This window comes from Oncorhynchus gorbuscha, linkage group LG06, assembly GCF_021184085.1.
Source record: "Oncorhynchus gorbuscha isolate QuinsamMale2020 ecotype Even-year linkage group LG06, OgorEven_v1.0, whole genome shotgun sequence".
NCBI classification, from domain to species: Eukaryota; Metazoa; Chordata; class Actinopteri; order Salmoniformes; family Salmonidae; genus Oncorhynchus; species Oncorhynchus gorbuscha.
The window spans coordinates 10,735,158-10,757,426 of record NC_060178.1 but is presented as its reverse complement, the minus strand read 5'-3'; the positions used below and the strand labels follow the sequence as shown (position 1 = coordinate 10,757,426).

General features: G+C 44.0%; 1 protein-coding gene across 6 annotated transcripts in view; it reads right to left on the bottom strand.

Annotated features, from left to right (window-relative positions):
* LOC124037516 (microtubule-associated protein 1B-like) overlaps positions 1-22,269 on the bottom strand; it is a 107,884-nt gene that overhangs the window by 23,924 nt on the left and 61,691 nt on the right. For all 6 annotated transcript variants that reach the window (XM_046352298.1, XM_046352295.1, XM_046352297.1 and 3 more), the window contains 2 exons: positions 683-765; positions 5-142 (listed from right to left, as the gene is read on the bottom strand). In XM_046352298.1, the coding sequence (XP_046208254.1) occupies positions 5-142; positions 683-765 (221 nt within the window). The remainder of the gene's footprint in view (positions 1-4; positions 143-682; positions 766-22,269) is intronic.

Here is a 22,269-nt window from a genome sequence, read left to right as displayed (position 1 = left end):
TTACCCCAGGATCAGCAAAGACTTGTGAGAAGCTCTGATAGGTGAAAACTCCACTTTGGAGAAGCAGGTCACCGTGGTCTGAGTTCTGCCCACTCAGGACCAAGAGCTTATGTCCTGCTGAGTCTGTGACAAGAGACTGGATCTGGGCCAGAGAACAAGACAGAGGATAATTATAGGACACAGCACAGGGTAAAGATAATATGACTTTTATATTTTTATATTGGTTAGGGCCAGTGGTTTCCAACTCTGGTCCTCCAGTATCCCCAACAGCACACATTTTTATTGTAGCCCCAGACAAACATTACCTGATTCAACTAATTGAGGGCTTGATGATTAGTTGACAGTTGAATCCGGTGTGCTTGTCAGGGGCTACAACAGAAAAATGTGTGCTGTTGGGGGTACTGGAGGAGTTGGGAAACACTTGGTTAAGCTCTGAATTTAATCAAATGTTTTTCAACTTTGTTAAGCCGTTATTGGTATGCCACTTAAAATCACAGTGAGAGAAAATAGTTTTCTTTCAGGATGTTATTAAAAAAAAAAAATGTATGAGATTCTAAATCATCAACAATTAAATGTTAAAAAGAAAATACAATTTGTTTTTTGCATGTAATGATTGACAGGTCTAAATATAGCACAAGACTAGATTTTCCTAAATGTTTTTTTTTTTATGTTGAAAACGCACCTCTAAAGCAACTGTATCCTCGGATGGGTTGACTAACACCACAGTCTCTAGGACATCACTTTTGTGGCGGAGAGTCCGTTGTCCTACAAGGGAGAGAACATCGAACAGCATGAGGAGAGAGAGGACGTGTTTTGTCAATATCGTTCATGTACTTGCTTTAAAAAGGTTTCCCTTTCAAATCCTTCTAGACATAAGCAACATTGGCACAGGTCAACAACTTAAGAGGCTACTGAGAATCTTGGCAGTCTGAGCAGTCTGCCCCAAAAACAACTTAAGAGTCTGCCCCAAAGACATCCTGCTGGAGAGCATCCAGTCTTTGCGTCTGGGAGATTTAGTACTGCACGGTGCCTGTACAGTATGTGGGCCAGACGCTTATAGAGACAGTGCGTCAAGGCAAGAACAAAAGTTGGAAAAGGAAATAGGTCACCAAATGTCTACTGGCTGTGGTTTGAAATCAGAGCTTCTTAGAACAGAACAAAGTTGAGAAGAGCTATTGGGATTGTCATGCAAGGGAATTGAGAATTGGACAATACCTAAGCTAGAATTGCATGGCTTTGTAACATATCAACATTGGCTGAATATTTAAGAACGTTTGACAATCACCATCACAAGGGCTGCGAGCATATGGTTTTCAGGTTATTGGTTAATATCAGACACTTAGGTATGAAGTCACTGACATAGAGAGAGAGAGAGAGGATAAATCATACGTGGCTACTCAGTATATATGATGTTGAACGTCCCTGTCATCATTTCTACTCATTAAAATTCAAAAGTGTTTTCTCGTGCTGGTATCTGCACTGTCATCCGTTTGCTGTGAAAGACCTCTGCAGAGAGTCGGCTTCATGTCGCCGGGCCACCTGCAAAGTAGTGATTACTGGATTATCGAATGAGGTGAGTCAGGGTAAAAGATTAAGGCCTGGATTCAGGCCGTACAGCGGAAGATCCAGGCTAAAATGTAAAAGGAATTTTCCGATTGAGCCGAGCTATGCAGCGTTTACCGCGTATGCAGTCTCCGCGACCGCAGGAAAGTTGCCTTTAATTGTCAATTGCGCAATAAATCGGATGTTCAAATCAAATGTTATTTGTCACATGAGCCGAATACAACATTGAAATGTTTACATACAAGCCCTTAACCAACACTACGGATTGAACAGATCCCTAAACTAAGGGATAAAACGGTGGCCTGGGTGATGTGAAGGACAACCTGATACTTTAGATTCAAAATCAGAATGTATACTTTAGATTCAAAATCAGAATGTATACTTTAGATTCAAAATCAGAATGTATACTTTAGATTCAAAATCAGAATATATACTTTAGATTCAAAATCAGAATGTATACTTTAGATTCAAAATCAGAATGTATACTTTAGATTCAAAATCAGAATGTATACTTTAGATTCAAAATCAGAATGTATACTTTAGATTCAAAATCAGAATGTATACTTTAGATTCAAAATCAGAATGTATACTTTAGATTCAAAATCAGAATGTATACTTTAGATTCAAAATCAGAATGTATACTTTAGATTCAAAATCAGAATGTATACTTTAGATTCAAAATCAGAATGTATACTTTAGATTCAAAATCAGAATGTATACTTTAGATTCAAAATCAGAATGTATACTTTAGATTCAAAATCAGAATGTATACTTTAGATTCAAAATCAGAATTTATACTTTAGATTCAAAATCAGGATGGACACTTTGGATCCATTTCCAAACTATAAAGTTTGCATTTGAATAGCTACCCCTGCACGTCACAGGTATTATGTATACTCATGTAAACAAATGAATAAAAAGAGACGTGTAAATTAAGTGATTGTCATGGCAATACTGTGATTGGTTGGAGTCGGTCAGTTGACCCAGGAGGAACATAATCATTGGCTGATACAAAACCAAGTGAAACTTCTTCTGAATGGTGGAGGTGATAATGAGCTTTCGTTGTCAATGATAAAGTAAGCTTTGTTACTCTTAAATGCTGGCTATATCATTACACCACTGATGAACAGACAGTCTTATTAGTAGTAGCAGAGGATACAATTACTACTGAAAGCCAAAAGAACTTGTAAAGTGGAACCGACCAGCACAGGCATAAAAGGGAAAAAAAGGAATAAGAACATTTCTGGATGTCGTGGTAACAAGTCAGAGACATTTCGGAACAAAAGCACTCCGACCACAGGCCACGGCTCACTTGGTTGCCGTTGCCATGGAAATGGACCAAATCTCTCATCATTACCCTGACTTGGCCTCTTGTGTTTTTTTTCTTCTTCAGTGAGACGCAAAGCAGCATTAGTCTGTAAGAGAGGAAAGGAGACTGGACCTGGGGCTTCAGGTGACCTGGCCACTGCTACAGAACTGACTCGAGTGCTGCTATTAGCTGCAGAAAGCAGCAAACAACTGTTAGTCTGGTCCCTGATCTGTTTGTTCTGTCATGACAATTACCCTAAAAAGCTGGTTAGACAACGTAAACAGATCTGGGACCAGGCACACCGAGAGGGACAGCTACTGTAAGTTGTACTGCCATAGGCCAACTATAGATGCTCAGTGAGCTACCAAGAGAGAAGCCTTGTTCATCAGAGCCTGCTGGAAGAGCAGCCTAGCCGTCTTCAGATGATCCCCACATGATTCTACACCACTTTGTTTCGATATCTTCCAGAGCAGTGAGGGAGTACAGAATATGACATAATACAATAGGGACGGTTGGGGGATATTCAAAACATGAGCCTAGTAGTAGAACACGTGAGCAAAAGACATGATATCAGACCTGGGGAGATGACGATCAGCTGCTTGTCCCTGTAGGATGACCCCACCCTCTCTGACACTGCAGACTGGTACAGTGTGATACTCGATGAACAAAGAGTCGGTGTCAGTCAGGGGCTGGTCAGTCTGACAGGGACGAGAGGAGCAACAACAACAGCAGTAGAAGTCATTAGGCTGATCCCAGATCTGTTTTTGTTGTGTATCTCCCAATGATCATTATCTCCTAGGATCATTGTTATGCATCACCATAAACCGCAGGAGCTTTACAGCACAAACAGATCTGGGACCAGCTTAATGACTCCCTGATGTTGTTAAGACTAAAGAGTAAAGTAATGAGCATCCCTACTGGCTGTAAATGGGTATCCCAGTTCAGTGCTGTGGTATCATGTGCACATCCCTTACCTGTCACCAACTCTAAGCGCTCTAGTTAAGGTAATATATGTGTGGCCCTGTGTCTCACCAACTCTAAAATGGGTATGGGGAATTGAAGCATATCAGAACTTGTATCTAATGGCTAAATATTGGTATCTAAAGGGTTAAAGTGGAACTAGAATTTGTGGTAATCTCTGAGAAACTCGCTCATGCTAATGAACCGAGAAGCTCAATTCCACCCCCACATTTTCTGAAGTAAATCCACCCCAAAGACATGCCTGCAAATCCACACTCAGATTTATAATAGGAAAACTCCAGTAATCCGATCCTCACTGAAATGAGTTTGCAGCAAGTAGCTTTAAGAGAAAAGTTAGTAACGACGTTCTAGAATAGTCTACACTGCGCAGTAGGTAGACGGGTGAATAATACCTTAGGTTAGAGACTTAAGGCTAGATTCAATCCTCAGCACTCTGTGTTGCAGCAAAAATAGATCCAGTTATACAGTTGAAGTCGAAAGTGTACATACACTTAGGTTGGAGTCATTAAAACTCGTTTTTCAACCACTCCATAAATTTCCTGTTAAACAAACTATGGATTTGGCAAGTCGGTTAGGACATCTACTTTGTGCATGACACAAGTCATTTTTCCAACAATTGTTTACAGACAGATTATTTCACTTATAACTCACTGTATCACAATTCCAGTGGGCCAGAAGTTTACATACACTTAGTTGGCTGTGCCTTTAATTAAACAGCTGGGAAAATTCCAGAAAATTATGTTGTGGCTTTAGGCTAACTGACACCATTTGAGTCAATTGGAGGTGTACCTGTGGATGTATTTCAAGGCCTACCTTCAAACTCAGTGCCTCTTTGCTTGACATCATGGGAAAATCAGAAGAAATAAACCAAGACCTCAGAAAAACATTGTAGACCTCCACAAGTCTGGCTCATACTTGGGTGCAATTTCCAAATGCCTGAAGGTATGCCTGAAATGACTGAAGGTACTGAAGGTACGTTCACCTGTACAAACAATAGTACACAAGTATAAACACCACGGGACCACGCAGCCGACTTAACGCCCAGGAAGGAGACGCGTTCTGTCTCCTAGAGATGAACATACTTTGGTGCGAAACGTGCAAATCAATCCCAGAACAACAGCAAAGGACCTTGTGAAGATGCTGGAGAAAACAGGTAAAAAAGTATCTATATCCACAGTAAAAACGAGTCCTATCTCGACATAACCTGAAAGGCCTCTCAGCAAGGAAGAAGACACTGCTCCAAACCTGCCATAAAAAAAACAGACTACGGTTTGCAAATGCACATGGGGACAAAGATTGTACTTTTTGGAGAAATGTCCTCTGGTCTGATGAAACAAAAATAGAACTGTTTGGCCATAATGACCATCGTTATGTTTGGAGGAAAAAGGAGGAGGCTTGCAAGCCGAAGAACACCATCCAAATCATGAAGCACGGAGGTGGCAGCATCATGTTGTGGGGGTGCTTTGCTGCAGGAGGGACTGGTGCACTTCACAAAATAGATGGCATCATGAGAGAGGGAAAATTGTGGATATATTAAAGCAGCATCTCAAGACATCAGTCAGGAAGTTAAAGCTTGGTCGCAAATGGGTCTTACAAATAGACAACGACCCCAAGCATACTTCCAAAGTTGTGGCAAAATGGCTTAAGGACAACAAAGTCAAGGTATTGGAGTGGCTATCTCAATCCTCTAGAAAATGTATTTACAAAATATAAAATTGTTATATACCCTTTGTCGGCAAATCCTACAATGTGATTTTCTGGATTTTTTCTCTTTCATTTTGTCTATCATAGTAGAAGTGTACCTGTGATAAAAATTACAGGCCTCTCTCATCTTTTTAAGTGGGAGAACTTGCACAATTTGTGGCTGACTAAATACTTTTTTGCCCCACTGTATGTATGTATGTATGTATGTATGTATGTATGTATGTATGTATGTATGTATGTATGTATGTATGTATGTATGTATGTATGTATGTATGTATGTATGTATGTATGTATGTATGTATGTATGTATGTATGTATGTATGTATGTATGTATGTATGTATGTATGTATGTATGTATGTATGTATGTATGTATGGGGGATTGGAAGTGATGCAGACAATTACATTGATGGAAGCAACAATCAGTCTGCAATATTAAAGCTGATCTACCACCTAAACAACCCCAAGCAAGTAATGGAGAGTAGAAAGTTAGATTACACTCAATTATTGATGTAGGTTTGTCCATCTGAGTCCGCCATGATTAAGTCATATTTAGTCATATAAACACGTAAAACTACATCACGAGTACACGTCAGACAGCTGTGTTTCCCAGCTTTGCCAATTTTGTTTAAACAGTCCTTTTGAAGAGCAGGATGTTCAGCCAAGTTTCCCTCCTCTATTCATCACACTGGCTTTTCCTTTAACTCGCATCCCAGAAACAGTGAAAGTATCCCACTTCAAGGTAACTGACATCCCGCCAAAAGGCATGTTGAAAACTCCAATCTTAAAAAAAGAGGCCAAAGAACAAATGCATTTGGTGGTTGAGTTTCCTGCTCAATATCCTCAGACTGCTCTAATTTCGGCAAAGGATTTTCTATCACCTCTCACGTCTGCGTCATTTCCTGACATGTACAAAAAAACAGTATTCAGCAGTTGTTATCATCTTAAAGCAGCCTCCATCACACATTCAGCAATAGACTTGTTTCCTTCAAGATCAAAGAAGATCACAGAGGAGGGACATTACCATAGCATTAGCTTTGTGTCCTCACTTCTCTGTACAAGGGTGGTACTAACTTCTTGACAATACACATAATAAAATCCCATATGAACTCTCCCACACAATCCCATAAAGACCCGAACCACCCAGACACCCACATTCAGAAGACCTTGAATGAGAAGCCAGCGAAACAAGAGCAGATACTGACAAATCTCAATGTCCTGAGGTAAACGAACTAAAGCAACACTGTTGACGTTGGATCATGTCCGGCTTGGTCAGCGGTTGACTTAAGAACCTCAGTCAGGAGGAACCTAAACGATTAGCTCCAGACTCGACTCGACTCTCCATACAGCACTCCAACACCCAGAGGACAGAAGGTTGTTTTTCCAGACAGAACTCACTGTTACTCTCGTCGGTCCTCCTTTACCTCAGCTGACCTGCTTGATATAAATACCTCCATCTGAACTCTGGAAATGAGAGCACTCTGTTTAAAAAACAGCTCATCCACGGCTCAGATGCTGCACTGCTCCACATAGCCTGCTCCACATAGCCTGCTCCACATAGCCTGCTCCACATTTAGCAATAATCAGGGACTGAGAGAATGTTCAAGGAATTTAAAAAAAGAAGGCATCTAAAATTGTCTTGCTTTTGGTCTTCAGAGGCAGCATCTAACTCTGTCTCACTGTAGCCAGCTATACCAGCTGGAGTTGAGCTAGAACTGAGACGATGTTGAATCAATGTTAGATGCTTGGCATCCGTCGTGCTTCTCTTACTGACAAAACATGTCGCAGAGAGTTATCAGAATGGGAGGTACGGAGTAGGACACAGTTGATTTAGGGTCAGTTTTGCATTTTTTCATAACTACATAATGGTTAGATAGGGTACCTGTAGATCCCCCAGAACTACATAATGGTTAGATAGGGTACCTGTAGATCCCCCAGAACTACATAATGGTTAGATAGGTACCTGCAGATCCCCCAGAACTACATAATGGTTAGAGAGGGTACCTGTAGATCCCCCAGAACTACATAATGGTTAGAGAGGGTACCTGTAGATCCCCCAGAACTACATAATGGTTAGATAGGGTACCTGTAGATCCCCCAGAACTACATAATGGTTAGAGAGGGTACCTGTAGATCCCCCAGAACTACATAATGGTTAGATAGGGTACCTGTAGATCCCCCAGAACTACATAATGGATAGAGAGGGTACCTGTAGATCCCCCAGAACTACATAATGGTTAGAGAGGGTACCTGCTATATTATTATTATAACTCTTATCAAGGGCGTTAGATACAGATACAGTCTCATGTAGTAGCCTGTGTTTTGACTAAGATCCTCTATCCAAACACACAAAATATACAAACCGGCATAAATCTGGTACCTGATAGAGATCTGATGCATTCTCTTCATAAACCTGCAAATAAATAAACTCTCTGGTACCCTTTTCACACTACTGTGCCAATTATAGCTGGGCTTGGGCTTGGTTCGGCTCAGTAGTGTGAGTAAGCTATGGATGAGAGACTGATTGGCTTGCTAAGACACCTTCAACAGTACACAACAAGTATGAGGCCATCATGGCAGCCCTATGCCGTTAAGCGTTTAGATAAAGTTCCGAGGGCTACGTCTGACAACGGTGACCTAACGATGTCATCTCATGTTTACTGCAGTCACTCTAAACTTGTTGAGGTGACAATGTGGGCTTTTTTTTTTTTTACGGAACACCGGCACTCAACAGGTCAACAGAAGGCAATTTTTGACCTGATGCCTGCTGGGTCATCTTATGGAAAGACGCCCAAAAGTCAAGTAAAGAGTAAACAAAAGTCAAGTAAAGAGGCACATCAAAACAAGGTTAGCGCCGCTGATCTAATTTTGCTAATGTGACTTAATTCTCGTCTGAGGACAAAAGGGCCATTATCTTCAATATAACTTATTGGAAAAAGAAGTGAACTGGAAAATTAAAAAAGGAGTCGGCGAGACCAGGCAATAGCAGAAAAGATCATTGCGCAACCTTCACAGAACACAAAGTATTACATTTCAAGTGAAAGTCCACTTTCATGTAGGCTCCTTATCAGATGCTGAACCACTGGCGTGTCATATCTGCACAGAGCTAACAGGGCTCTAGAGGGCGGCCATTTTACTTTGCATATGAGCCTAAACATCTGGAATTTCTATTTAGGAACACCAGTGCACCTAGGAAAATGTAAGGATTCTAGCTTTATTACCTCAAATATTTTTAATTGTGCTCCTAAATTTATTTGTGTGCTCCTACATTTTCTTCAAATTTACCCCCACACAAATTTACCCCCACACAAATTTACCCCCACACAAATTTACCCCCACACAAATTTACCCCCACACAAATTTACCCCCACACAAATTTACCCCCACACAAATTTACCCCCACACAAATTTACCCCCACACGTGCACCTTGTAAAAAAATATCAGTGTAGATCCCTGCCTAAATGACCACCTCAAATGTCTCTATACACCTTTCATGGCCTTATTCAGTGGAAAGACCATATAGACAGAATCTTTATTTAAACGGGGAGTCACACTGAGATTAAACATCTCTTTTACAAAACAACCCTGTATATATTACAATAAAAAACAGCCCTGGATATATTACAATAAACATATTTAATAAAAGCAATCACATTGAACTACATAGAGGTCCACAATCAATATACATATATTACATAAAGCTGACCCATATATTTACTCAACATGATTGAGAAACATGTCAGTTCCACACAACACATCTCTATAGTACATATGTTACTGTAGGTAATGTAGGTATTGTAGGTAATGTTGCACTCTCCTCAACTTTACTTTAGCACCTTTGGCTTTTAACTTTCGGGACATCTTGTCCTAAAAATAAATAAGATATATTTTTGCATTGCTAACGGATTTATTTCCAAACCCTCAGACAGGGTAGTGGTTAGAGTGTGGAGGCGGAAGCGTAGCCTAGTGGTTAGAGTGTAGAGGCGGCAGGTAGCCTAGTGGTTAGAGTGTAGAGGTGGCAGGGTAGCCTAGTGGTTAGAGTGTAGAGGTGGCAGGTAGCCTAGTGGTTAGAGTGTAGAGGCGGCAGGGTAGTGGTTAGAGTGTAGAGGTGGCAGGGTAGTGGTTAGAGTGTAGAGGTGGCAGGGTAGTGGTTAGAGTGTAGAGGTGGCAGGGTAGTGGTTAGAGTGTAGAGGTGGCAGGGTAGTGGTTAGAGTGTAGAGGTGGCAGGGTAGCCTAGTGGTTAGAGTGTAGAGGTGGCAGGTAGCCTAGTGGTTAGAGTGTAGAGGCGGCAGGGTAGCCTAGTGGTTAGAGTGTAGAGGCGGCAGGGTAGCCTAGTGGTTAGAGTGTAGAGGTGGCAGCGTAGCCTGGTGGTTAGAGTGGAGAGGTGGCAGGTAGCCTAGTGGTTAGAGTGTAGAGGCGGCAGCGTAGCCTAGTGGTTAGAGTGTAGAGGTGGCAGGGTAGCCTAGTGGTTAGAGTGTAGAGGCGGCAGCGTAGCCTAGTGGTTAGAGTGTAGAGGTGGCAGGGTAGCCTAGTGGTTAGAGTGTAGAGGTGGCAGGGTAGCCTAGTGGTTAGAGTGTAGAGGTGGCAGCGTAGCCTGGTGGTTAGAGTGTAGAGGTGGCAGGTAGCCTAGTGGTTAGAGTGTAGAGGCGGCAGCGTAGCCTAGTGGTTAGAGTGTAGAGGTGGCAGGGTAGCCTAGTGGTTAGAGTGTAGAGGCGGCAGCGTAGCCTAGTGGTTAGAGTGTAGAGGTGGCAGGGTAGCCTAGTGGTTAGAGTGTAGAGGTGGCAGGGTAGCCTAGTGGTTAGAGTGTAGAGGTGGCAGGGTAGCCTGGTGGTTAGAGTGTAGAGGTGGCAGGTAGCCTGTTGGTTAGAGTGTAGAGGCGGCAGGGTAGCCTAGTGGTTAGAGTGTAGAGGTGGCAGGGTAGCCTAGTGGTTAGAGTGTAGAGGTGGCAGGGTAGCCTAGTGGTTAGAGTGTAGAGGTGGCAGCGTAGCCTAGTGGTTAGAGTGTAGAGGCGGCAGGGTAGCCTAGTGTTTAGAGTGTAGAGGCGGCAGGGTAGCCTAGTGTTTAGAGTGTAGAGGCGGCAGGGTAGAGCCTAGTGTTTAGAGTGTAGAGGCGGCAGGGTAGCCTAGTGTTTAGAGTGTAGAGGCGGCAGGGTAGCCTAGTGTTTAGAGTGTAGAGGCGGCAGGGTAGCCTAGTGTTTAGAGTGTAGAGGCGGCAGGGTAGCCTAGTGTTTAGAGTGTAGAGGCGGCAGGGTAGCCTAGTGTTTAGAGTGTAGAGGCGGCAGGGTAGCCTAGTGTTTAGAGTGTAGAGGCGGCAGGGTAGCCTAGTGTTTAGAGTGTAGAGGCGGCAGGGTAGCCTAGTGGTTAGAGTGTAGAGGCGACAGGGTAGCCTAGTGGTTAGAGTGTAGAGGCGGCAGGGTAGCCTAGTGTTTAGAGTGTAGAGGCGGCAGGCCTAGTGTTTAGAGTGTAGAGGCGGCAGGGTAGCCTAGTGTTTAGAGTGTAGAGGCGGCAGGGTAGCCTAGTGTTTAGAGTGTAGAGGCGGCAGGATAGCCTAGTGTTTAGAGTGTAGAGGCGGCAGGGTAGCCTAGTGGTTAGAGTGTAGAGGCGACAGGGTAGCCTAGTGTTTAGAGTGTTGGACAAGTAACCGGAAGGTTGCAAGTTCAAACCCCCGAGCTGACGAGGTACAAATCTGTCGTTCTGCCCCTGAACAGGCAGTTAACCCACTGTTCCTAGGCCGTCATTGAAAATAAGAATTTGTTCTTAACTGACTTGCCTGGTTAAATAAAGGTAAAATAAAAAATAAAATAAAAAATATGCGGGTCTCTTTTCTCCTATGACCTTGCTAAGTCTATCAGGGACTGAGAGTAAGGCGCAGACAGCCAACCCACTGTTTCTCCGAAACAAGCCCGATCCTAACACCAGCCAACTATTTCTTGGGTGTCGATTGGCTCACCAACTTGCACCTTAAAGCCGAACAGGAAGTGTATGTCCTAGTTCCTGGCCGTAATCCTAGTCCTGTGATTTGGCAGTGCTGGATGTTTGTGCCGCTAAGCCAGTGAAACCCTCTCTACGTTAATCACAGCTGGGCTTTTGAGTTCCAAGCTGTCCCAATCTGTCCCAATCTCAGACCCTCAACTGGATTCTGGGCCTTTTGAGTTCCAAGCTGTCCCAATCTGTCCCAATCTCAGACCCTCAACTGGATTCTGGGCCATTGAATCCAGGAGTGTTCATGAAGGCACACAAATGGACGAAAATGTGTGTTTCTAATCCACGAGTGTTGCAAAATCAATGTACGCATTCAATACCAGTCAAAGTTTTGGGCACACCTACTAATTTCAAGTTTTTTTCATTTATTTGTACTGTTTTCATTCCAGGTGAAGCTGGTTGAGAGAATGCCAAGAGTGTGCAAAGCTGTCATCAAGGCAAAGGGTTGCTACTTTGAAGAATCTCAAACAGAAAATATATTTTGATTTGTTTAACACTTTTTTAAAACGCTTACTACATGATTCCATATTTTATTTAACAAGGCAAGTCAGTTATGAACAGTGGGTTAACTGCCTTGTTCAGGGGCAGAACGAAAGATTTTTACCTTGTCAGCACAGGGTTTCGATCATGCAACCTTTTGTTTACAAGTCCAACGCTCTAACCACTAGGCTACCTGCCACCCCATATGTGTTATTTCATAGTTTTGATGTCTTCACTATTGTTCTACAATGTAGAAAATAGTAAAAAATACAGAAAAGCCCTTGAATGAGTAGGTGTGTCAAAACCTTTGACTGGTACTGTACATGTTATTCAATCATTTCATCCAAACTTCTCACGCGGGTCAACGAGCATCTGCATAGCCAGGCGCTAAAATAGAACTTGGTTATATTTTTAGAGGCATGACACATTGCAAGTCCCACCTCTCCCACCTCCTCATTGGTTTTCACGAGCTTACACCCACATAGATGATTGAAAGATGAACTGAGTTCCACACTCCAGTCCAGTTAGTGATGGTAATGCCCCTTAAAGTTGGTTGCCAACCGCCATATTAAGTCCAAAGAAGAAGAAGCCTGAAGGAGGAGAGATCACTAGAAACTAACTAGGTTTCCCCTTTGATCTGTGGATTCATTGTCGGAGTAGAGGAAACATGAATTCTACAAAAATCCTGAAAAAAAATGACCTTGTGCATTATTTCAGGTAAAATAATAACCCAATGTTTATATCCCGGGACAAATGAAATGTCCATGAATGTTTCATGTGTTTCGACCTGTCCTAAAATTAATATAGTTGGTTCAGAGTTCGTTTTGATATTTCAACCTCCGTGTCCTGATCACGTCTGGTGTGGATGGACAATATCAACACGCTCGCGATGGCGCAAGCCCGGTTTAGTCGGCATGCAAGACTCCATACCTTACTGCTCGGATCAGACAGAATAAACCCCAGGAAGCTAACAGTTGGATATATAGGCTGGGCTGGCATCATACTGCTCTCACATGCCAATCTTCTCTGACCAGTGAGGAAGGATGTGCTATAATAATATACAACAAGAGGAAAGGATCAAACTAAGTATATTTCACCTTCATCAGTATCAAGACAGAGAGACAAGAAGAGATAGAAGACACAGATAGACTATGAAACCGAGAAAGAGTATAAGGATGGAGAGATAGTTAGAGGACACATAGGCAGGCAGTAGAGTGAAGAGATACAGGCAGTAGAGTGAAGAGATACAGGCAGTAGAGTGAAGAGATACATAACCAGGCAGACAGACAGACAGAAAAGGGCAACAGTAGGGGATTGGCGCTGTGGCAATCGTCTCCTAGAGACCTGGGATGCTCACACTGTACCCACACTGTGCCAACCATGACATCACTACCACCATCAAGGACAACAACCACCCGAGCCACTGCCTGTTCACCCCACGATCGTCCAGAAGGCGAGGTCAGTACAGGTGCATCAAAGCTGGGACCGAGAGACTGAAAAACAGCTTCTATCTCAAGGCCATCAGACTGTTAAACAGCCACCACTAACATTGAGTGGCTGCTGCCAACACACTGACTCAAATCTCTAGCCACTTTAATAATAAAAAATTGGATGTAATAAATGTATCACTAATCACTTTAAACAATGCCACTTTATATAATGTTTACATACACTATTATACTCATCTCATATCTCATACTGTACTCTAGACCATCTACTGCATCTTGCCTATGCTGTTCGGCCATCGCTCATCCATATATTTATATGTGCATATCCTTATTCACCCCTTTACATAGTTGTTGTGAAATAAGGTAGCTGTTGTGACATTGTTAGATTACTTGTTAGATATTACTGCACGGTCGGAACATTTCGCTACACTCGCATTAACATCTGCTAACCATATGTTTGTGACCAATAACATTTCATTTGATTTGACACAGGGGGCATATAGAGACCCTGTGTGGGTCAAAGGTCATAGACCTCTCACCTCCAACACTCCTGATCAAACCATCTCTGTCCCTCCCATTTTACTCTATGTCATATAATAAATATCTCACCTCCAACTCTCCTGATCAACTATATTTCATATAAAATAATGTCTAAATTTTCCCCTTATTCCATTCTATCACTATGCAGGCTACTATAAGGAGCTTGATTGACTATTTACGTAAGAAGCTGCGAGGGGAGACAGAACAGTAATAAAAAATAGAAATAAATTATCCATAGATCCTTGTTTTGACTTCTCTTATTAAATCATTCAGATTTAGGGAAGTCAATTGCATGAGGCCGCAGGATGCAAACGATAACAAGTTGGTAATGAATACTAATTGCATCCACAATGTTGTGCTTGTGTAACCACAGCTAATATACAGCCCACACAGTCAGTAACATATTGGAGTACTCTGGATATTGGATTGTTTTCACTGTATGACAACAACAAAAAACAAGCTTGTCGTCACTTGTCAAATATTCTTCTTATGCTGAGCATCGCAAAAGGCCAGAGGTGTCAGGTTTCAGGTCCCCAATGAGTTGATGCACAGTGACATGTCATCCATCTTCATGACAACCCAAGACAGGGTCACGGGGTCAAATGGACAACCAGGAGACAGGTATTATGAAAAATAACTGTCATAGTGGTCTTCAACACACTGACAAGTGATATCATCGCTCGAGTTGAGAAAACCCAGAGAGAGAGAGAGAGAGAGAGAGAGAGAGGGAGAGAAAGAACATTCTCCATTCTTTCCCATCTCACAAATCTTATTTCGGGACACTGAGTCCTTCCAAATCTTTCAGAGTTCAGGAAATCTGACAGAGATAGCAATTCCCCTAAAGAAAAGTTACACAGAAAACTAATTTGGTGTAAAATTGGTGTGGCTATCGAGTAAACCACTGCTTGCTTGCCTGGAGGCCTTTCAGCCACTGTACATGGAGAGGAAGAGGGCCTGGGAATTTACTCTCAGTTTAGGGTGGATTTCAGAACTGCTGGTAGGCAGTTTGGGGTTACAGATTGGTTGCAACCAGTTTATTTTAAAACAGCAACGCCGTAGATATGTCTCTTCAAGTGAATGTTGAGCGCGAAGACATATGTAAAATATGTAGGCAGGATTATTTTTGGACAACGGATTTCCTGTATTGACGTGGCAGTTATGATGGTTATGTACTCAAAACTCTCAGCCCACAATTATGTTTTGTCTCCCACTGGATTTAGGATTTGGATTTTGTCCCTCGTTGGAGTTGGGAATTTATGTTAAAGCTTGAGGCGTGTTTCTTTATTCCTTTGAAAGCTAACACAATACACAAATAAAATCAAGAATAGCTGCAACACATATCATGAAAACGACGCCAAGCCAGCATGGTAACAAACCTAATCATCTAGTTTCCTCAGGGAGAATTTCAGTATGGAACTCTACGTCAAAAAACACAAAAAAAGGGAGAGCTGTAGCCTACGTGAAATGTAGCTTCCCAAAAGGACCGTCTTAACTTGCACGGCTGGTTTGAATCCAAGCGCCTTAGAGCCTAGGTGGCAGGCAAATTGGATGCCTGGTGCACCAGGTGCAGTCAGCAGATCTGGGATCAGGGGGGAAGATGGTGCAGGACGACCAGTGGGAATAGAGCTCCGCAGTAGAGGATTAATGTTTACTGCTATACTGCAATGCTTAAGGGGAACGGTCGCCTCAGCCCAATATGCTTGCTTTCAGCAATAATGCCCTGTCTGTGACGTGACTGCTCTCCCCCTCTCCTTTTCTCTAGACTATCTTTCTATCCTTCTACCAAGAAACAGACCATATAGGGAGAATGATGGTGTGTGTCTGTGTGAAAGATAGAGAAATCTGTCCTGTCCTACCTACCCACTGCATTTCAAAGGGAGTGTTTACTCACTGCAGAGAGAGAGAGGGTGAACGGCCACACAGCCCCTCAGCACCACAGTAGCCTTAGACAGCTGGCTCTCTCTGTACCCCAACACAGCAGGCAAGGAGACTGCTCACTTTAATTAACTGTTTTATTTAACCTTTATTTAACTAGGAAAGTCAGTTAAGAACAAATTCTTATTTACAATGACAGCCTAAAACGGCCAAACCCGGATGACGCTGGGCCAATTGTGCACCACCCTATGGGACAAGGTTGTGATACAGCCTGGAATCGAACCAGAGTCTGTGGTGAAGCCTCTAGCACTGGGATGCAGTGCTTTAGAGCACTGCGCCACTCGGAAGCCCCAGAACTACTGAACTCTCTGAGCCTGTTCTTTCTACTGGAGTTATTTCAGAGCCTGGCAGTTCTAGTATCTTCCTTTCCTTGTCTCCTTTCCTCAAGGATCTGAATGTGACAGAGGTGTTCACAATAAGATGAAGATATATCCGGTGCTTATAAGATGGAGATATATCCGGTACTGGAGGTGTTCCAGCCGTTGTATTGGTACAGGAGGTGTTCCAACCGTTGTCGTGGTACAGGAGGTGTTCCAGCCATTGTAGTGGTGCAGGAGGTGTTCCAGTCGATGTCGTGGTACAGGAGGTGTTCCAGCCATTGTAGTGGTGCAGGAGGTGTTCCAGTCGATGTCGAGGTACAGGAGGTGTTCCAGCCCTTGTATTGGTACAGGAGGTGTTCCAACCGTTGTCGTGGTACAGGAGGTGTTCCAGCCATTGTAGTGGTGCAGGAGGTGTTCCAGTCGATGTCGTGGTACAGGAGGTGTTCCAGCCGTTGTATTGGTACAGGAGGTGTTCCAGCCGTTGTAGAGGTACAGGAGGTGTTCCAGCCATTGTCGTGGTGCAGGAGGTGTTCCAGCCGTTGTAGAGGTACAGGAGGCGTTCCAGCCATTGTCGTGGTACAGGAGGCGTTCCAACCGCTGTCATGGTACAGGAGGCGTTCCAGCCGTTGTCGTAGTACAGGAGGTGTTCCAGCCGTTGTAGAGGTACAGGAGGTGTTCCAGCCGTTGTAGAGGTACAGGAGGTGTTCCAGCCGTTGTAGAGGTACAGGAGGTGTTCCAGCCGTTGTAGAGGTACAGGAGGTGTTCCAGCCGTTGTAGAGGTACAGGAGGTGTTCCAGCCGTTGTCGTGGTACAGGAGGTGTTCCAGCCATTGTATTGGTACATGAGGTGTTCCAACCGTTGTCGTGGTACAGGAGGTGTTCCAGCCGCTGTCGTGGTACAGGAGGTGTTCCATCTGTTGTATTGGCACAGGAGGTGTTCCAGCCGTTGTATTGGTACAGGAGGTGTTCCAGACGTTGTAGAGGTACAGGAGGTGTTCCAGCCGTTGTAGAGGTACAGGAGGTTTTCCAGACGTTGTCGTGGTACAGGAGGTGTTCCAGCCGTTGTATTGGTACAGGAGGTGTTCCAGCCGTTGTATTGGTACAGGAGGTGTTCCAGCCGAGGTCGCGGTACAGGAGGTGTTCCAGCCGTTGTTGCGGTACTGGAGGTGTTCCAGCCGTTGTATTGGCACAGGAGGTGTTCCAGCCGTTGTATTGGCACAGGAGGTGTTCCAGCCGTTGTATTGGTACAGGGGTTGTTCCAGCCGTTGTCGTGGTACAGGAGGTGTTCCAGCCGTTGTATTGGTACAGGTGGTGTTCCAACCGTTGTCGTGGTACAGGAGGTGTTCCAGCCGTTGTATTGGTACAGGAGGTGTTCCAGCCGTTGTATTGGTACAGGAGGTTTTCCAGTCGATGTCGTGGTACAGGAGGTGTTCCAGACGTTGTAGAGGTACAGGAGGTGTTCCAGACGTTGTAGAGGTACAGGAGGTGTTCCAGACGTTGTATTGGTACAGGAGGTTTTCCAGGCGTTGTCGTGGTACAGGAGGTTTTCCAGCCATTGTATTGGTACAGGAGGTGTTCCAACCGTTGTCGTGGTACAGGAGGTGTTCCAGCCGCTGTCATGGTACAGGAGGTGTTCCATCTGTTGTATTGGCAAGGGAGGTGTTCCAGCCGTTGTAGAGGTACAGGAGGTGTTCCAACCGTTGTAGAGGTACAGGAGGTGTTCCAGTCGTTGTTGTGGTGCAGGAGGTATTCCAGCCGTTGTAGAGGTACAGGAGGTGTTCCAACCGTTGTAGAGGTACAGGAGGTGTTCCAGTCGTTGTCGTGGTACAGGAGGTGTTCCAGCTGTTGTCGTGGTACAGGAAGTGTTCCAGCCGGTGTCGTGGTACAGAAGGTTTTCCAGTCGTTGCCTGGTAAATGGTGAGCGCTGGTCTGACAGACTTCACTGATAAGTGGAACCATGTGATCTGGTTTGGAACTATAAGGAGAGCCTGGTCATTTTCCATCCTTCTAGGGCTCAAAAGCAACCAGTGACTCAAATTGTTTAGGGTTCACACAGAGTCTGACTGGGATGGAAGTGAAACGATTCACACAGAGTCTGACTGGGATGGAAGTGAAACGATTCACACAGAGTCTGACTGGGATGGAAGTGAAACGGTTCACATAGAGTCTGACTGGGATGGAAGTGAAACGATTCACACAGAGTCTGACTGGGAACCGGTTCACACAGAGTCTGACTGGGATGGAAGTGAAACGATTCACACAGAGTCTGACTGGGATGGAAGTGAAACGATTCACATAGAGTCTGACTGGGATGGAAGTGAACCGGTTCACACAGAGTCTGACTGGGATGGAAGTGAAACGGTTCACATAGAGTCTGACTGGGATGGAAGTGAAACGATTCACATAGAGTCTGACTGGGATGGAAGTGAAATGATTCACACAGAGTCTGACTGGGATGGAAGTGAAACGATTCACACAGAGTCTGACTGGGATGGAAGTGAAACGATTCACACAGAGTCTGACTGGGAACCGGTTCACACAGAGTCTGACTGGGAAACGGTTCACACAGAGTCTGACTGGGATGGAAGTGAAACGGATGAAGTTGATTTGAGAGCTACTGTTACTGCATTTACATACTAGTCCCTCAATACTAGAAGAGTCTTGTAATCTACTTCAGAATATTGCAGTAGAGTAGTTCTTCAGTGGTCTAATAGCTGTTTAACTTAATCACATACTCTGATGAGGAAACTCAATGCTGAGGCATGCTTGAGGGTAAATCTTAGCCTGGGTAAACCAGACTGAATGCTGAGTGAAACAATGGTGGCAGGGCATTCAGTCTGGTTAAACCAAGCTAGGCTAGCGAGACTAAATCACAGCACATTGGCCCATCTTTGAAACCATGCAGTGTCGTTGTGGCAAATTATACATGTTTAATGACAATGGTAATCGCAATGTCCTTCCTCCTTGTGCCTGTCTGCCAGTGTGTGTGTGTGTGTGTGTGTGTGTGTGTGTGTGTGTGTGTGTGTGTGTGTGTGTGTGTGTGTGTGTGTGTGTGTGTGTGTGTGTGTGTGTGTGTGTGTGTGTGTGTGTGTGTGTGTGTGTGTGTGTGTGTGTGTGTGTGTGTGTGTGTGTGTGTGTGCGTGTGTGTGTGTGTGCGTGTGTGTGAGAGAGAGTCTGTGTGTGTATGATTACCTGTAGTTATTCATAGATTGCACTTCACTTCAACAAATTAGGTTATCTAAATTAGGTCTCAGGCCAGTGATTACATAAGTTCCCGAACATATTTCCCCAGACATGCAACTGTCGGCCAGGTCGTGAACCAACACTCCTAATTTCAGAGTGAGAGTGGCTCATTGTTTGAAACCCAATCCCAAATCCTGACAGATTAGGAAGTAAGCACCCTGTTGACTGGCTAAGACTCCATTGATTTGAAACCATTCCTGAAAGGTGTTGTAGCAAAATGTACACATATAATGACGACGGTAATCGCAAATGTCCTTCAAATAGAAATGGACTTAAAGTGGATAAAGTAGGATCACCTGATTGTGCCTCCTAAATGACTTGGCAGACCACCGCTACTGTTTATCAAGCTTTTGTCTGTTGATGTGGAATGTCCAGATTGTTATGGATATGGTTATTCAATCCCTCAGTTTCCTAGAAACCTGGTGATCACAACTGAATGAATGGGACTGTAATTAAAAGGGCAACACACTCTATAATCTACAGTTGGCACCACACTCCATAGTTAAAAAGGGCAACACACTCTATAATCTACAGTTGGCACCACACTCCATAATTAAAAAGGGCAACACACTCTATAATCTACAGTTGGCACCACACTCCATAATAATTATAAAAGGGCATAATTAAAAACAACACTCTATAATCTACAGTTGGCACCACACTCCATAATTAAAAAGGGCAACACATAATTAAAAAGGGCAACACACTCTATAATCTACAGTTGGTTGGCACCACACTCCTATAATCTACAGTTAATTAAAAAGGGCAACACACTCTATAATCTACAGTTGGCACCACACTCCATAATTAAAAAGGGCAACACACTCTATAATCTACAATTGGCACCACACTCCATAATTAAAAAGGGCAACACACTCTATAATCTACAGTTGGCACCACACTCTATAATTAAAAAGGGCAACACACTCTATAATCTACAGTTGGCACCACACTCCATAATAAAAAAGGGCAACACACTCTATAATCTACAGTTGGCACCACACTCCATAATTAAAAAGGGCAACACACTCTATAATCTACAGTTGGCACCACACTCCATAATTAAAAAGGGCAACACACTCTATAATCTACAGTTGGCACCACACTCCATAATTAAAAAGGGCAACACACTCTATAATCTACAGTTGGCACCACACTCCATGATTAAAAAGGGCAACACACTTCCGTAGTCTCTGTTGCCTGCAGTTATCAAATGTCTGACTTAAGGCATTGTTCATTGAAGAATCCCTATTGTTGACCAATGACCGAAGGTTCGTAGACTTCTGCTTGCTTCAAGGAAAAATTCTGTGTTCACAAAGAGCAGAAAAAAAACCTTGCCGAAGACCCAAAACTAACAAAAACGTCACAAACATCATCAGCGTTATAATATATAGGATGGGAAGCGTGCAGATGCCTTTAGCCTAGTGCAGGTAGCCTAGTGGTTAGAGGGGCGGGACGGCAGGTAGCCTAGTGGTTAGAGGGGCGGGGCGGCAGGTAGCCCAGTGGTTAGAGGGGCGGGGCGGCAGGTAGCCTAGTGGTTAGAGGGGCGGGGCGGCAGGTAGCCTAGTGGTTAGAGGGGCGGGGCGGCAGGTAGCCTAGTGGTTAGAGGGGCGGGGCGGCAGGTAGCCTAGTGGTTAGAGGGGCGGGGCGGCAGGTAGCCTAGTGGTTAGAGGGGCGGGGCGGCAGGTAGCCTAGTGGTTAGAGGGGCGGGGCGGCAGGTAGCCTAGTGGTTAGAGGGGCGGGGCGGCAGGTAGCCTAGTGGTTAGAGGGGCGGGGTGGCAGGTAGCCTAGTGGTTAGAGCGTTGGGCCAGTAACCATAAAGGTTGCTGCATCAAATCCCTGAGCTGACAAGGTAAAAATCTGTCGTTCTGAGTAAGGCAGTTTAACCCACTGTTCCCTGGGTGCTGAAGACGTGGATGTTGATTTATGGCAGTCCCCCCACCTCTCTGATTCAGAGGGTTAAATGTGGAAGACACATTTCAGTTGAAGGCATTCAGTGACTAGGTATCCCACCTTACCCTAAAGCAAGCTAATAGCTCTACGAAGGTCAGAGAAACAAAAGATTACGAGTGATATAGCTTGTAGAGAACAACCAAACAGGTTTATCAAATGACTCGTGTCTCTAGCCCACAGACACATTTAGCTCACTGTCAATCTTTCACTTGATCCTGGTGGGTGAGTGAGAGCTGCAATATGTTCCGATTGTTCAGTGTGTGTACGTTGGGATTCAAAACATCACCCCAGAATGCACGCCTGCGAGCCTGATATATGTATATTTGAAACGTCTCCACTTTACAGTCACACTAATGGATAAATCGTTCATTTACATAAACCTTCATTATAATGCAGTACAAGCATTAATGCGTCATCGTTTCAATTCAGGCTTGAGTAACATCATTTGAATCCCCCGTCTCATCCCTGCTGTCGATCATTATTTCCATTCATCAGCCCCTCAAGTCATACAGACACACACGCACACAAACACACATCATACATGCTGCGTCTGAGTCATAGGGACCATTGCTGAGTCACTGGAGAGGCCTGGGATATTCCCAATGCACCCAGCGCTAGTAGCCATAGGTTACAACATTGCTCTGGAGTCTTAAACGAAAAGGGTGCTGATCGCATTGATTCAAAAGCAGGAATATAATGATCTCCCACCATCTCTTTACAGCATGATATTTGTTTCATTCATAAACATAAATGCAGAAGGTAATGTTGAACAAAGAACCACATTCAGCAGAGTGAACGTGACATGAACAAGTAT